Consider the following 17,506-nt stretch of genomic DNA (forward strand, 5'->3'; position numbering starts at 1 on the left):
TTCCCAGAAAGAAAGCCCACATGTCTCAGTGTCAGTATCCTGGGGAAAAGCCATGTTCCCCCTAGCTAATGCTGGATCTGATTCTGAAGTTTTGTACATAGAATAGTGTTTATGTAAAGCCTATGAGCATCTCCCATGCACAAAACATCTACTAGCAAGGGCGAAAACTGTTACATACTAGGACATAGTTCTTATTTCTCTTATCCTATCCTCCACTCCCCATATTGTAGAACCTCTTTATATTATGGTAAACAGTGCTTGAGTGGGGAGGCTCTGAAATGAGAGTCATTGTTCATGGTGGTTCCAGTTCCATTCCCCCACTTATGAATAGATAGGAGCCATGCCATCCCCTTTTGGTTTTTCCCTCTCATGCGAATCACCTCTTTTTATTCTGTCCTCCTAACTTACCATTTTCATTCTCTCTCTTCTTTTCCTTCCCAAATTCCAAAGTAAAAGCAACCATAGTGAGCATATAGGAGGGAAGAGGGTGGAGGGAGTCCTTGGATGGGACTCTAGAGGCAAGAAGATAAAACCAATACTGGTTCCTCCTCCCCTCCCCCCCAACACTTGAGTCTTTCAGATTTTTGTCATGAAGCCTGTCAGGAGACAACATGCTGAATGATCAGATCAATAAAGTGAAACTATGGAGGAAATATGTTAGAAAGCATGATAAATCAAGCTTCACAAAACAGGTGAAATAAATTGTCATCATTCCAAGCAACCAAAGTTTGCAGTGTCAGTTAAAAAACAAACAAAGAAAAAATTTCTCTTCCTCTATTTCTTCTTACCATATCTCTCTATCACTGGAAGTGTGAACATGAGCACTTCCTCATGGGCTTGCAAGCTAGTATTTAAGAGAATCAGACAAGGGGAATTTGAGCTGTTAGAATGATGACCAGATCAGCTTATGTGTCATTATGAGCAGAGATGTGGTGCAACTATATTTTGAGGGCATAGATAAAAAGGTTAAATGAGGCTGGAAGAAGCAGTGCAGGTGGTGGGTCAGTTAAATTGTGACTTATGAATTTTCACCCCTTTTGTCATCCTTGAAGTAAATGTGAGATGTTCCTGAATATCGATGAGAGTATAAGGTCATGTGCTTGGGAAATTCTAGCTTACAGACAGATAAAAAAAGGAGAATTGAATGATGATGAAATCTCATTCGGTATGTAGCCTACAGCTATCTATTCTTTTTTCTACCACCTATTTCTCTCCCAGTTGTCATCCTAAAAAGGTGCCTGGCAGCAGAGAGCAGGATGGTAACAAATGCAATTGTCTAATGGACAGTTGTGGGGTTACCTTAGTCAGTGTCACAGTCTTTGGAAGTTATGCATGAAAAATATCAGCTATTTTCCCCATTCTAGGCCCAAAACAGAATGTCATAGCTTACCTGCTGGTGCCATTTTCAACTCTTTCTAGGTCTTCATCAATGGTCCTGACTGAGAGTCTGTGTGTGGTGGGATAGGAGTGCTGAGTGTTGATTTTGGCCATCTTTTTGTTTTGCAATCACAAAGTCCCAAATTTCAGCTAAAAAAAAAACCCCATAAAGAATTAACACTTTTATGATGGGAAGTATGAAACAATAGCCAAGTCATCTTTTATAATGGAAGACCCCAGTGTTTTGCCTAATGACTGAAAGGTTAATGAAATATTAAAGATCTTCGCTGTACATTTATAGGTCTACGTGACTATACATGATATTCTTTCTCCTTGGAAGGGGGGCCACATTCCCAGGACTAAAAGGTCAGGAAGATTTAACCAGCCTGCTAGGAATACATGGAATCAATCCTGTGTCCTTTTGGACACAGAGATTTTGCCCCATCAACTATAGATGTCTTGCTCCTTTGAATTCTGGTCCAGTCCACAGCCACAACACATCCTGTGCTGAATCACACAGAACGCCGGCACCAAGCCAATCAGGTGCAAGGTCACATAGGTATATTCTGGCACCTAGCCTACCAGTAGCTAAATCATGCTGAATTCCTTCTTTGTTTGAAACTGAATATAATCTGGAAAAACTTCTATTTTCTTTGGAGTCCCATTCATGGAGAAGATGCTCTACCTGAGTTACTTTCCTAGCCAGGACTCTGGAAGCTGAAATCAAGGGACTCCTTAGTATGTGAACCCAGATGCTGGTGTCTCCCTGATTTGGTGATGTATGTAAATATTTCTATTACTGTGTTAGGCTTTATCCTTATAGTCTATATTTCTTTAATATTGCTTTATATTGTCCTTGTGTGGTGCAGAAGAAATGTTACACTGATTCTAATCTGCTGTGGGCATGTCCATTATACCGTGCAATCTGATCCTAAAAATTAGTTAAAGCAGCTGCACATATCTCCTTAACTATACAATGACCAGCTTAACCTCAAGTAGATCTCAGGTAGATGTTAATAATTGGTAGCATTATGGTGGCCCTTTTTGATTTCCCTTTTACACTTTTTACAAAAAAACTGAATTTTTGGTGTAAGAGTGATGAAAATTTTCTTCGCTGTGGTGGCTTCAATGTCAAGTGGCCTGTGCTAGAAACTCCATAGACTGATCATTTCTTTTGTCAAACAAAAATTGGATTTATATCTACTTTCTGACTTATAGGAAAATAATGCTGATCCAATGGCAACAGCCATGTGGAAAAGGGGTCTGATGGGGAGAACCAGGACTCTTCCCTTATGGCATGTTCTTTCTAAAGAAGGCAGAAATGGAAAGACTTGTAATGGGATGATGGCAATAGTTTGGGAGAAGGATAATTAAGGCCTTTGCTAAAGTAGTTCCAATGATAATAAGCATAATCAAAGATGTTGAGAAGGTAAAGGGGAGATGTGTGTGTTTCATCTTTTGTTGCCGAAGAAGACCATGCCAAAAGAGAAATAATGACATGACTTGCACTTGACTTCTGTTTTGAGTGAGGGAGGGATGTGCAGGTCACTTCTCCTCCAGAGCCATCTAAATCCGGTGACCAGATATTCATCAGGATGACTGGAGATGACCCAGGATGAGGCAACTGGGGTTATGTAACTTGCCCAAGGTCACACAGCTAGTGAGTGTCAAGTGTCTGAGGTGAGATTTGAACTCAGGTCCTCTTGACTCCTGCACTGGTGCCCTATCCACTGCACCACCTAGCTACCCCTGAAGGTAAAGGGAGGAGGAGATGGAAAGAGGAAGAGAGAGACTGATCAGAACACCAGCGAAAGAGTCAACAAAGGATGGAGCTGCCGAAAAGAATGAGTCAAATAGAATGTGATGGAGGCTCTGTTTGCTAATGCTTTTGGAATACCCTCCCCCTCCCAGCTCTAGATAACACGATAACCGAAAAGGCATTCTTTAACCATGAGATTAGCAGAATAGAATTAATTACAGAATATCTATGTATGCTCAAATCTCTCCAAGGTATTGCCGATGCATGCCATCATGACTTTTCCAGAAGCATGTCCTCTAGGCTTTCCCATGGGAGGAATCTGCATTAGTTGAGCATGCTGATGCACTGTAACTATGTTGTAATTTCCTCACTATACATATATATGTATATATATATATAGTAGCGTGTAGCCCATTCATGTCTAAGTAATCTATAGTAGTGAGAGATATGTATATTCTTTAATGTTCCCATTCAGAAGATATCATGTCTTTCCAACATATTTTTTCCCAAGTCTAATTTTACATTTCCCTTTTTTTTTAATCTTTTTGTTAGTTTCATTTCAGCTCTGAGAGAGGAAGATTAAGGTCCTATGCAATCAGGTGTTGCCATCTATATATTTTAGAAAAAAATCCAATCTTTGTCAAAATGGTGCATTCAAGTAAAATGCTAAAAAAATAGACCCAGAAGGATCGTTTTAACACATTACAAAAGTATGCATTCAGAACTAAAAGCTAGTGTTATTTGCAACAGAGAAATACTAGCTTTCATAATAAATAGGGGTAGAACAAAGATTTCTACTCTCTCCATTATTTTATAAAGTTCCAGAAATGCTACTATTATCAATAAGATAAGGAAAAAAATTAATGTCTATGTGGGTGTGGATACAAAGATGAGATAGAATTATTCCTATTTATAGACAATATGTATGTAGATAGATACAACATGTATGTATTTACTTAGAATCCCAAGAGAATCAGCAGATACTTATTGAAATGACTAATAGGTTCAGTAAAGTAGCAAGATACATAATAATTCCACAAAATTATCAGCATTTCTGTATAGAAATACAAAAAGTAGGAGGAAAATGTGGAATAATCTCATCTAAAACAACTGAAAATTGCTTAAAATATCTGGGAATCAACCTATTAGGATATATTCAAGATATATAAATAATCATTACAAAATGTTCTTTACAGAAATAAAGAAAATAGCAGATAGCTAGTGGAGTATTCATTGATCCTACTAGGACCAGGTCAAAATAATAAAATGGAAGTTTTATCTAAATTAATTTACAGACCAGATTTAGTATTATCTCAACCAAACTACCAAGAAGTTAGAGAAAATAAGAAAATTTACTTGGAGGAAAAATGGTTTTTTATCTCAAGAGAAGCAATGAATTAAAGTAGGAATAAAGAGGAAATAACACATCCAAAGGCAAATCATATTATAAAATACTAATCATCAAAACTATTTGATATTGTCACAAATATTTTATTAGATCTGTAAAATTGGCTAAAGAGAAGCAGAAACAGTTGAACTCAGAATCCCAGCGATCAATAAATCAAAAAATATCAACTAGGGCAGACTAATTAGTAGACCTGAAAAGTAATTTCTCCCCCACTCCTCTGATTTATTTGTTATGTCACCCTTTACCTCATGTATGCATTTAGAACCCTTCTCAGTTTTCAGTGTTCATCTATATCTAGTCCTTGCCAGACTGCTCTTTAGTTTCCTCAGCTGTTTTATAAAAAAAAAGTTCTACAAAGAATTATAAATACTAAAAACCATAATAAAGTCTTGCCAAGTCACTAATAAAATTAAATAATCCTGAGATCTCACCTCATACACTCCAAATTGGCAAAAGTGAACAGGATTGAAACAGTCAACACTGAACGGATTATGGAAAGGCAGACACACTAACGCACTGTTGGTAGAACTGAGGAATTGGTCTATTCTGGGAAGCAATTTGGAATTATGCTAAGAAAGTAACTAAAATATTGGGATAGCTAGGTGGTGCAGTGGATAGAGCACCAGTGTAAGTGACCTGAGGTCCACGAGGACCTGAGTTTAAATCTCACCTCAGGCACTTGATACTCACTAGCTGTGTGACCTTGGACAAGTTTCTTAAACCCAATTGCCTCATCCTGGCTCATCTCCAGTCATCCTGATGAATATCTGGTCACTGGATTCAGATGGCTCTGGAGGAGAAGTGAGGTTGCTGACCTGCACAGCCCTCCCTCGCTCAGAACAAAGTCAAGTGCAAGTCATGTCATTATTTCTCTGTTGGAATGGTCTTCTTTGGCAATAAAGGACAAACACACTACACTATACTATACTAACTAAAATATCTGTATCCTTTGACTCAGAGATTCTACTGGTTGATGTACATCTGAAGGAAGTCAGAGACAGGAGAGTCTAATATACATCAAACAATATTTATAGCAGTACTTATTTACTAGCAAAGAACTGGAAACAAAGTGGAACAAAGTTACATCATGATTAATCAGACTGTCAAACATTACTAGAATAGAATATATTACTGAGCTGTAAGAAATAATGGATATGAAGAGTGCAAGGCAATATGGGAAAACTATGAACTGATACAAAGAGATGGAAATAGAAATAGGGAAATAATACACACAATATTTACAATTATATAAATGGCAGGAACAAGAAAAAAACTGAAGATAGTGTAATTATAATGACCAAGCTTGGTCCTAATGAAGAAATACTTAGATGGCACCTCTTTTCAATTATTTGCAGAAGTTTGGGCACTATAGAGGTTGGACATAACCTATAATGACAGACTAGATTAATGTGTTGCCCAATTTTGCTTAATTGTTTTTTTTTTTCTCTTTCTTTTTTTATTATTTCCTATAAGGATGGCTCTCTGATTAAGGGAAGGGTAGCAAATAAGTTATGCTGTCTATTATAAATACCCAAATTAACTATAAAGACATATACAGATGCTATCTGCATCCAGGAAAAGAACTAATAAATGGAAGCATGCATAAATAATTTTATATATATATATATGTGTGTGCGTGTCTAATATAGCCATCTCTAGGGCAAGGGGAAAAGAAATAAAAAGATATTTAATTTTTTTTCTTTATTTGAAAGGAATAGCAAGTAGTGTATTGCAGATCTATAGCTTCATGTGCAATCATCTTTTTTATTGTACTGTTATGGAAATGATTGTTTTGTTCCATAAATTAAAAATAAAATTAAAAAACAAAATAAAAAAGGAATTAAGGGGATGTAAAAACAAAAGATATCAATTAAAGTTGTTTTTAAAAGATTGGGTTTTTGGATGGAGAAATTCAATTTTCCCTTGTGCAGCTACCTGGTTTAAATGCAACAGATGCCAGTGCAAAGGTCTCCAAAGACAGTGATTTCCGGAAGTTACCCAGTGACTCACTCCATAACCAAATTAATTATTAAAAACAGATGAAGGTCAACAAAGGAACAAAAGCGTTTTCATCAGCAATGGATGTGAATACTGTTTAACAAGATGAAAGCATTGTAGGTTTCTGAACAGTATCAGTTTATGGCATTATTTTTCCTGGGTGCTTTGCTTATCTTTGATTTTTTTGTTAACAATAATGATAATAATGCCATATAATCACATAGGGCTTTAGGGTTTGCAAATCATTTTCACATTCATTAGCTCATTTGATACAGCATGATGATTATTCCTCAGTTTGTAAATGAAGGAACTGGAGATCAAAGAAACTAAATGGCTCAAGTTTATACAAGCGTCAAGAGGCCAACTGGGACTAGCTGAGGACCATTTTTCTTTACTTGCACCTTCTTATCAAAATAATAATATATTTGTCTTATAATTTATTAGTTCACACAATAAACCTCCCCATACAAACCTTATAACTACTTAGAGAGTTGGCACAGCAAATATTACTATCCCATTTTAAAGAAGAGAAAACCGAAGTTCAGGAAGTTGGGTGGCTGACTCATGGTCCCCAAAGCTTGTCAGTGACAAAGGTACTCATTTCCATTGCTGTGGTCCCCTATTGATGGGTGCAAACTTTTTTGGGGGGTGGGAGGAAGGCAAGGCAATACGAGTTAAGTGACTTGCCCAAGGTCACATAGCTAGTAAGTGTCCAGCGTCTGAGGCTATTTGATTTGAATTTGGGTCCTCCTGATTCCAAGACTGGTGCTTTATTCACTGAGGCACCCAGCTGCCCCAATGGTGAAAACTATTTTGGAGCACAATCCACCAATATGAAATAAGAGCCACTAACTTATCCTTATGCCCAGCAATCCTATTATGGGATTTACATCATAAAGATATCATTAAAAGAAAAAAAGACCTAGACATATTAAAATATTTATATCTCCTTATGAGAATAGAAAATAGAAAAACTATTTATGAATAGTTGAAGAAATAATGGCATATTCAATGGAATTTGCCATACCAATGTAACTAGAGATTATTGTGACATATAATTATGGCACATAAAAATAAATATGTAGCAACCTCTAGGAAGTGGTGCAAAGTGAGGGGAGGGAAATAATAACAACAGTAATAAAATATATATTGACTAACAGAGGCAACAGATCCCTACAGGTATAGAGACAGATTCAGACAGGGACCTAACAAATATATTATTGTTGTTTCTATTTTGGCTAAATTTGTATTATTTATTTTCCTTGAAATTTAAAAAAAACTTGAATTTTGTGGTTTTATTGAAGATTTGGAGCCCCATCTTTGGTTCGTCTTAGATGTAATGTATTAGATTTCACTGAGACAACCTTAAAAAAATAATAACCACAAAAAATATACTTTGGGATTTGAAATACATTAAAGGTAGTCAAATATATTAGTTTAGATTCTTCTGGGTTTTCTCTACAATGAAACCATGCTAAATACCTTCATCTTCCTCCGCCCCATCTGTCCACTCCTCACTTTTTTGGGTCCCTGTTAAATGTTGTTTCCCCCCATCCTTAGAATGTAAGTTCTTTTAGGGCATGAACTATCTTTCTTCCTGCACAAATGTATATTCCCAGTGTTTAGCACAGTGCCTGGCACATAGGAAGCATTTAATGTTTATTGGCATGACTTTATACCCTTACTGTCTCACACAGTGCATTGTCTATACAGATTCAATAAATGGTTGACAAAAACGTTCACCAAATTAAATCTGAATGTATGACAGCATAATGCCAGAATTCAGAAAGTAATTTTTGAAATTGTATCTGTTCACAATGTAAACATAATACTAATTCATATTGCCTCCTCAAACTTCAAGGTGAGGTAATACACTAGTGCCTGTCTTGTTAGGCTACATGATGTCCTTGCTTCTTTTCATGGTAAGCACCATAGAGCATGCACAATTGGAAAACTGGGTGTACTTTCATGATTCTTTCCTTAGCAGAACATTTTGTTCCCAAGAGCAGCTAAAAAGGGAAGAACAGACTGCAAAAGAAATCAGTATAAGAGGTCACCAGTTTTGAAACTCAACAAGGAAGACAAATTTATCTCATCTGCAGAAAATGTCTCGGTGACATACAACTTTAAGATTTAAGGGGCCATTTTCATTCTGAAAGAAATGATGATTGGCTAAAAGCACATTGAAATGATAAGTGACTGCACTGCTACAAGGTTAAGCCGATACTTTAAAAGTAGAAAGAGCATGTGAATGGGAATCATAAGCTGTGTGTTCTTGTCCTGGCTTTGACTCTAGGAAAGTCAGTTTCTCAGGTCCACGTTTTGCTCCTCGGTAACATGGAGACAATATGTGTCCTGCCTATTTTATAGGGTTGTTGCCAAGAACAAATGATATAATGAAATCAAAATTTGAATATAAAGCTAATTTGTAAACTGTTAAGTATTGTTCAGATTTAAGCAAGATGTGGCAATTTTCCTTGGGATGCATTGGGTAGATATTGTGATGGATGGCTCACCACATGATGGCTTGAGGAGATAATGAAGGAGATGCTCAAAGGCAACAAGAAATATTATTCCATAGCATTTTATGTTTGGTCATCATATATTACAGTACTAATGATAATATTTACAAAAAGACCACCAGGAAAATAATTGCTGCTTTTGCACCAAAATGTATTACTAAGGAAGAAGTAGTAGGAAAATCTTACAATGAATTTGCTAAGACCTTCCAAATTAAATCAATATACACGCTGACACTTGGTTTCTTTGATGCAAAGGAGGAAAGAGTGAGGATAATGAGAAATGTATGTATGGTTCAGGGAGAGGGAATGAAAGAGCCTATTATTACTATTCTATCATATTATATATTACAAAAACTTCACTTTGTGGAAAGAATTGGTAGGTTTTAGGTGGTTCAGTGGATAGAGTGCAGGACTTGAAGTCAGAAACACATCTTTCTGAGTTCAAATCCAGCCTCGGACGTTTACTAGCTGGACAACCCTGGATGAGTCACTTAACCCCTATTTGCCTCAGTTTCTTCATCTGTAAAATGAGGTGGAAAAAGAAATGGCAAACCACTCCAATATCTTTGCCAAGAAAATGCCAAATGGGGTCACGAAGAGTTGAATATCCCCCAAATGACTGAACATTAGCAAAGTATGACAAGCAAAGATAGACTAAAATAGAATATATTTTAATAGGAAAGTAAAGACTTGTTTTTAATGTGGAAATTATGCCTGTCAGGTCAAAACTATTTTCATAACAATACTAAGAATTAATATTAACAAATATAATCCACATATACAAGGCATCTTTGGGGGGACTTAAATAGTTTTTGAGAGTGTGAAAGAGTCCTGAATGCAAAAGTTTGATATCTGCTGGTCTGGACCAGGCATTGGCAAACTACATCCCTGGGGCCAAATGTAATCCACTGCCTATTTTTGTACAGTGCACAATAAAGAATGAAAAACATAAAAATGCTCACCTTGCATGCTATGCAAAAGTGGGCAGCAGTCCAGATCTGACCTGCAGGCTATAGCTTGCTAAACCCTGATCTTGACTCTTATCACAGTTCAATTCAGAATCACGAAAAACCAAGAAAGTAATGATATGAAAAAGACGTGATATGCACTTGAAACAAACTTAATCTTGAAATATTTAAACAAGTCATTGAAAATTAAAAATGGGAAATGGAAAAGTAAAGGCCCTGACTCTAAGAATTTATCTTAAAGTTTAACCTCTATGAATTAATTGCCACAATAAGATCAAGACATCCCAAAAAGCACACTAATCGGCAAATGTGATTTATTGCCGCATAGAAAGAGATAGTTGCCAAAGGCAAAAACCATGTTAGAATGTGTTTGTAAAATCTTGCAAAGAAACACAATGGACAGTTAAGAGCAGTATTACCTCAAAAAGCAGAGGAAAGCTTTGGATGGTAAAGAGAGTTTTTCAAAAGTAGGCACAATATCCAAAGAAGCAAAGCCATCTCAAGAACATTTAGGATGAAAATGGAAGGTGAACTATATATAAACAGGAGAAAAATGGAAAAGATGCACTAGAATTGTAACGAATGTTTTTCCTATCCAGATCAATGCATCCACTATACCTGGACCAGACAAGGTTTAAAAATGGCAGCAAAGAGACAAAGAGAAAAGAGCAGCCAAAATAGATTAAGTATATATAATTCTTCATTCTATATAATTCTTAAGTATATATAATCCTTCATTCTCAAAGAGGACCATGATATCAGGGAGGTGATGCCATGATATACAAGTGAATTGGATTTAAGTGAGGGAGGGGCTGTACAAAGTTACCAGCCTCACTTTCTCTTCTGGAGCCATCTGGACCCAGTGACCAGATGTGGATCAGGACAACTGGAGGTGGCCCAGAATGCAGTGGGGGACTGCCGGAGATGACACAGTTGTGAAAGCCTATATTCAAGGTGTCTAAAGAAGGGTAAGACAAGAAAGACATGGGGAAAAAAATTAGACCTCATTCATAAAGAAATATGCGACAAGGAAGGCATGAATAATTGTCAACCTATATAATTATCCTTCTACTTGTTCAAAAGAATTAACTGTATGTGAACTGAGGGTATTATTAGGGACTAAGAAAGAACTACTAAACAACAACAAAGGCTTTTGCAATCAATGTTTAATAATAAACCACATATTTATCATTTAAAATTAGCTGAAAGAATTAAATTACGTAAGGTCCCATTGTGATTATTGTGTGTTGATCACAAAAGATTATTTGATTAGACAGAACAAAATACTGCTTTAGTGGCTTTTTGGCAATGATGCTTCTCTTTGTATCCATATGATCTAAATCGATTAAGATTCCTTGGAACATATAGCAACTTGAACTCAACAAATCAACTTTGTGACTGCAATAAAGAGGAGATGTGACAAGATAGCAGTTTATAAAACAAAAAAAAAAGATCTGGTGGCTTTAGTGGACCGCAAGGTCAGTATAAGTCAACACTGTGACCTGACTACAAAAGAATACTGTCTTATGTTGTACTGAGAAAAGCAAAGCAGCCAGAAATGAGAAGATATTATTGGTGTCCAACACTCTGAAATATTAAGTTAACTTCTGGGTACTGCATTTTAGTCAAGACGTTGATTAACCTGTGAGAATCCAGAGAAGAGTAATCAGGATGTAAGATGACTGGACATTTTGCCATATACACATAACAACCTCTCTTTGAGACTTCCCCTCCCCAATTTGCAATGCACTCATGGGCTGAGTCCCCAGAGGGTGGCTGCTCCCTTGGGGTTTGGGGGCAATCCTGTGCACCTGCACTCTTAATACTCTAGCTCATGAATTCCCCTTGGTGGGCCTAAGATGGGAAAAGTAAGAGTCATAAGTGCAGCCCACCATAAACTAGGGGATCACTTTCCCACAAATGAAAAAGAATCCATGTAAAAAGTGGGCTGAAGCATGTAGTTCAAATGAGGTCTTACCATAGGTGGTTCTATAACACAAGCAACTTACAGTTCCTGTATTGTAGGGTCTGGAAACACTTTCTCCTTACTAAAATTCTGATGTTGGGTTCTGTTTAAAAAGGTCTCAGGCATTTACTAGCTGTGTGACCCTGGGTAAATCACTTAACCTCTGCCTGCTTCAGTTTCTTCAACTATAAAATAGAGATAATAATAGTACCTATCTCCCAAGGTTGTGAAGATCAAATGAGATGATATTGGCGTATAATAGATACTTAAGAAATGCTTCCTTCCCTCCTTCCTTCCATCTTCCTTTCCTTCCTTCTTTCCTTCCTTTCTTCCTTTTTCCTATCTTCCTTTTTTCTTCTTTTTTCTTCCTTCCTTCTTCCCTTCCTTCTTCCTTCTTTCTTTTCCTCCTTCTTTCCTTTTTCTCCTTCCATCTTTTTTCCTTTCTTCCTTCTCTTTCTACTTCCTTCCTTCTTTCCTTCCTGTTCTCCACAATATGACTTACAATTATTCTCTTTGAAGTTGCTCTCTTCTTCCCTCCCTCCAGGTGATTGTCTTTTTCTAGCTATATCTGTCTGGAGTGTATCTCTGTTTCTGCTGCAGAATTGCAGAAATGCAGCATTTCCTGCTAGTCCAGTAGGCCCCCTTCAAAACTTCATGACCAGTGGTCCAATGGTCAGTAGGGATGGGGGAGGAAAGAAATTCCCTTCTTTTCATCTCATCCCACCCCATCCCTTTTGCTCCACAATCTCTCTGGCCAATGAATGCCTTAAACTCTTCAAGGCTTGTCTATTTAAAGTCCCCAGATGTATGGCTAATTTGTTTTCTCAGACAATCTAGTTGCCTTCTTGACTCAGTCAGGGCTTCATACCTCATAAAAGGAACAAGACATAAGTATATCTTAAAATTATTAATATCTCTTATTAATATTTTACGATTATATCCTAGGCTTCCTGTGACTACATGAACCAAGACAGTGAGGAGAATTCCCTATCTTACACTTATAGGACCTGGGGATATTTACTCTAGAAAGGAGAAAACTTTGACAGGACACAAGGACTGCCATAGGGAAGCGAGATTTAATTTATTTTGCTTGGACCAACTCTGCAAGTAGATCTTGCACATGTGGGAGCAGTGAGATCCCCCTCACTGAGGGTCTTGAAGAAAAGGCTGCTCGACCATTTGTCAGCTGTGTTGGAGAAAAATGTTTGTGTTTTTTCAATCTGGTTTGGATTAAATTGCTGCTAAATTCCCTTCTAATGTGGAAATTCTTTGATTTTATGATTCCACTTTTTTATGCCATCCCGAAGGTGTTTCCTCAGCAGTTCCAATTCTTTTTGTTAGGAACTAGGGACAAACAATATATTTTGACCTCAGTGAATGAACAGGACTCCCTTGCTGTTCACACTCACTGACTCTCAGATGATCAGATCTGCCTATGCCTTCAGGTTCCTACACTTTACCCTAGGGAGTGCTCTTCGATAAACTTGCAATTAAGTTTTACAAGATTAAATATATTTTGAGTATATATTACAAGGATTATAGACATCATTCCGACAAAGAGAACCTATCCATTCATCTCATGCTCTATATCTATATCCCATGTATATTCAGCCTAGCACGGTTTCTGGCACCCATTGTTGTTTTTGTTTAGTTGTGTCCAACATTTCATGACCCCATGGATCAGTTTTCTTGGCAAAGATACTGAAGTGATTTGCCATTTCCTTTTCTTGTGAATTAAGGCTAACAGAGGTTAAGTGACTTGCTCAGGATCACACAGCTAGTGAGTATCTGAGGTCGGATTTGATTTCAGGTCTTTCTGACTCTAGGTCTAGTGCTCTTTGTGCCACCTAGCTGCCCTACACATTTATTAGGCTCCTACTGCATGTCAGGTACACTGATAAGTGCTGGGAATTTAGAAAGAGGCACAAGATGGGGCTTACCCTCAAATATTACTATGAAGTGAAAGTGTAAAACAGGAAAGTGTATGCTTACTGATGTTGTTTGCTACTGTTAGAGAGGTTATTTAATATGGAATCTAGACGGAATAGGTGCCCTCTATAAATGGTGAGATTCTCTTGATATTTCCTGTTTGTAGATGACATTGTGAAGATTCTATCAAGCCCTAGAATATCTCACTGTCTGCCAAATGATATCAATCAGTTTTAGTAAATTCGAACTGTTTTCAGTTTGATCTACTGATCCACATGAGAAAAATCAAGTGGGTGAAGAATGTCTATTGTCCAAAGTATGACACAGCTGTATGAAAAGTACAATAGATCTAGACCATCAATATCTGCCTGGACAGTGAAAATGGACAATGAACTGAACCCAGAATTTAATAAAAGGGAAAGAGTAAGCTAGACAGTGTTCAGGAGAAAGAAGTGCTTCTAATAATCTCAAATACCTCCCTGAAACAAACAAAAAAACCCAAAAAATCAAATATTTTTAACACCAACCTTTTTGGGTGATGCTACCTGATTATAAATGATGAACTATAGCAATTTCTGAAGGATCAGATTTATATAGAATTTCTCAATTTTCAAATATTCTATTTGAATATTTGTACACAAGTATTCCATCCCATTTTACAGGTAAGGAAACTGAGACTCACAAAGACTTGTTTGTAGTCACACAGCTAGTGTCAGAAATAGGCTGTAGACCCAGGTTTTGCTTACTTTAACCCAATATTCTTTCTACTATGCCATGTTGCCCCTAAATCAGTGTTGTGAGCCCATCAAAAAAACATTGGAGAGATAAATCTTGGATAAGAATAGGCGGTAAGGAATTACTCAGATACTGATCTGTGATCTCATGAATTTGGACATCCCTTACAATGAGGCAGAATGTAATGATGCTTACCCCATGGAATTCTTGTCCTCCTATAAGTTCACCAGAAGGGGTCCACCCAATATCCCTGAGGCTTTCCTCATTTTCTCTTGATGTCATGACACCAGCAGAGAACCCAGGCTAGCCATCTGTCATTCCTCATTCTTGCCACATAATTAGTCTATCCTCTTTCCCCATCATCTGCTTCCCTGATGTCATCTTTTGCTCCTTTTCCTTTTTGAAGCAATTCATTGGTTTTATATTGCACCCACCATGTGCTTCTCCATTGCGCTATCTGTGTTATTCATTTCAATTCTTCAGAGACTGCAATATCTTGCAGCTAAGATTTGATATTTGCCAAGTGCTTAGTTCTAATTCTAAAGTACTTCCCTTATCCTTCCTTTTCCATACAATGCAATATGATAAACATTTATTAAGAGTCTACTATGCATAGGCACTATGCTAAGTGCTAGGGATATAATTAAGAAAAAGAAACACAGAACTTGCCCTCAAGGAGATCAGAAATAAAGGAAGCTAAGAAGTAGGAGGGAGGGGCTGAAAGAGGATCCCCAGCAAGTAGAGAGAGGTATGATGATGATAAAGTCAAAATTAAGCAGAGCACCTGGTGTTGGATGAGGAGATGGCTGGGATTCTGAAACCTCTAGAAAGGGAAGGGTGTTTTGCTCTGTCCATCAGCCCTCCAATGAGAGAGGCAGAAAGCAAGTGAGGGTACTATTGAGATGTAAGTACTAAAGTGGGGGCAATATCTTTGATGATGTGATTCCTAGTGATAAGCTTATCCTGGGAGAGGCATGATGATGATTATGTTGAAGAAGAGGTAACACAGCATATCTTGCTTTCCCACACAATGCAATATTATCAATAACAAAATTGTATGTCAGAGGTAGAATAAAAAGTGGAAAAACTGGGACACTCATTCATTGTTGGTGGAATTGTGAACTGATTCAACCATTTTGAAGAGCAATCTTGAATCATGCCCAAAGAGTTATTAAAGTGGCTATATCCTTTAATCCAGCAATACCATTATCATGTCTATTTCCAAAGATGATTAGGGGAAAAGAAAAAGAACCTATATGTTCTAAAATAGTTACAGCAGCTCTCTTTATGGTATCAAAGAACTGGAAATTGAGAGGACATCTACCAATTTAAGGAATAGCTGAATAAGTGGTGGTATATGGTTGTGATGAAATGTTATAAGAAATGAGGAGCTTGATGATCTTAGAAAAACATGGATGGATTTGCACAACACAATGAAATGAGCTGAATCAAGAGAATGTTGTGTATGGTAAAAGCAGTATTGTTTGAAGAACAACTTTGAATGACTAAGTAGGAACACACTATCTGCATCCATAGAAAAAACCTGATCAATAGAAGTGTATATATAGAATATATACATATTTGTGTTTAATGTAGCCATCTCTAGGGTGGGGGGAAGGGGAAAAGAAAAATAGAAATTTACATGATAAATTTATTATGTTGTTAAAAGGCATGTCAAATTATACATAATAAACTTGCAGTTTCATGTGCAATCCTCTTTTATTTATTCTATTATGTTATGGAAATCCTTGTTTTATTTAACAAATTAAAAAGAAAATAAATCTTTTTTTAAAAAAAATGTGATCAAAGAGATGATTGATCAGAAAAGGAGGTAGGTCAGTCATGAAGTAAGAGTAAGAAATCATCCACAATGCTGAAAAATGTAGAGGGAAGCTTGAAACACGTTTGGTGGGCCTACTCTGTGCAGATTTATTGGGGAATATGGACAAAAGTCTCATTGGATAAAAATCACAGAATTGTAGAATCCAGAGGAATAGCAGCATGGATGACTTGCGATCTATACTACAGGAGTGAGTACCCACACTGATGATTTCCCAGATGACATTTACTAGTTATGTGTCCCTGGGCAAGTCACTTAACCTCTGCCTGCTTCATTTTCTTAACTAATCCTTAGCTATTCATTTTTAAAAACTAATATGGAGATAATAATAGCACCAATATCCCAGGGTTGTTGTAAGGATCATATGAGATAATATCTGAGAGGTGCTTAGTACAATCCCAGGCACATAATAGGCACTTAATAAATGCCTATTCAGGGGCAGCTGGATGTCATAGTGGGTAGGGTATTGGTCCTGGAGTCAGGAAGACCTGAGTTCAAATCCAATCTCAGATACTTACTAGCTGTGGGACCCTGGGCAAGTCCCTGAACCCTGTTTGCCTGTTTCATCATCTGTAAAATGAGCTGGAGATGGAAATGGGAAACCATTCCAATATTATTGCCAAGATCAAATGAGGTTATCAAGAATTGGATATGACTGAAACAACTCAACAACAAAAGATGCTTGTTCCCCTTTTTTAAGATTTGGGGGTAAAATAAAGGTCAACAAAGGGATAAACCCAGTGATTGAAGTGAATAGGATGATGATGATGATGATGATGATGATGATGATGATGATGATGATGATGATAATGATGATGATGATGATGATGATGATGCAAAACAAGGAGAAGACAGAATCATTTAACTATTTTACTCTTGTTCTCTGTATCTAGGAGAACAGTGTAAGGTGAATGTGAGCTCCAGAATGCAGTCTGTGAGCTAAGCTGCAAAGCTTGGCAGTGCAACACCCTTTTCATGTGAGTGAAACTAAAGATCTCACACAG

At 37.0% G+C, this 17,506-nt stretch overlaps 1 protein-coding gene across 1 annotated transcript in view; it reads right to left on the reverse strand.

Moving 5' to 3' along the window:
• CNGA3 (cyclic nucleotide gated channel subunit alpha 3) overlaps positions 1-1,522 on the reverse strand; it is a 55,592-nt gene extending 54,070 nt beyond the window's left edge. Inside the window, exon 1 of the mRNA XM_072614593.1 lies at positions 1,391-1,522. Coding sequence (XP_072470694.1) covers positions 1,391-1,491 — 101 coding nt within the window. The 5' untranslated portion in view covers positions 1,492-1,522. The remainder of the gene's footprint in view (positions 1-1,390) is intronic.
• Positions 1,523-17,506: the final 15,984 nt, after the last annotated feature.

Source organism: Notamacropus eugenii, chromosome 5, assembly GCF_028372415.1.
Source record: "Notamacropus eugenii isolate mMacEug1 chromosome 5, mMacEug1.pri_v2, whole genome shotgun sequence".
Lineage (NCBI taxonomy): Eukaryota > Metazoa > Chordata > Mammalia > Diprotodontia > Macropodidae > Notamacropus > Notamacropus eugenii.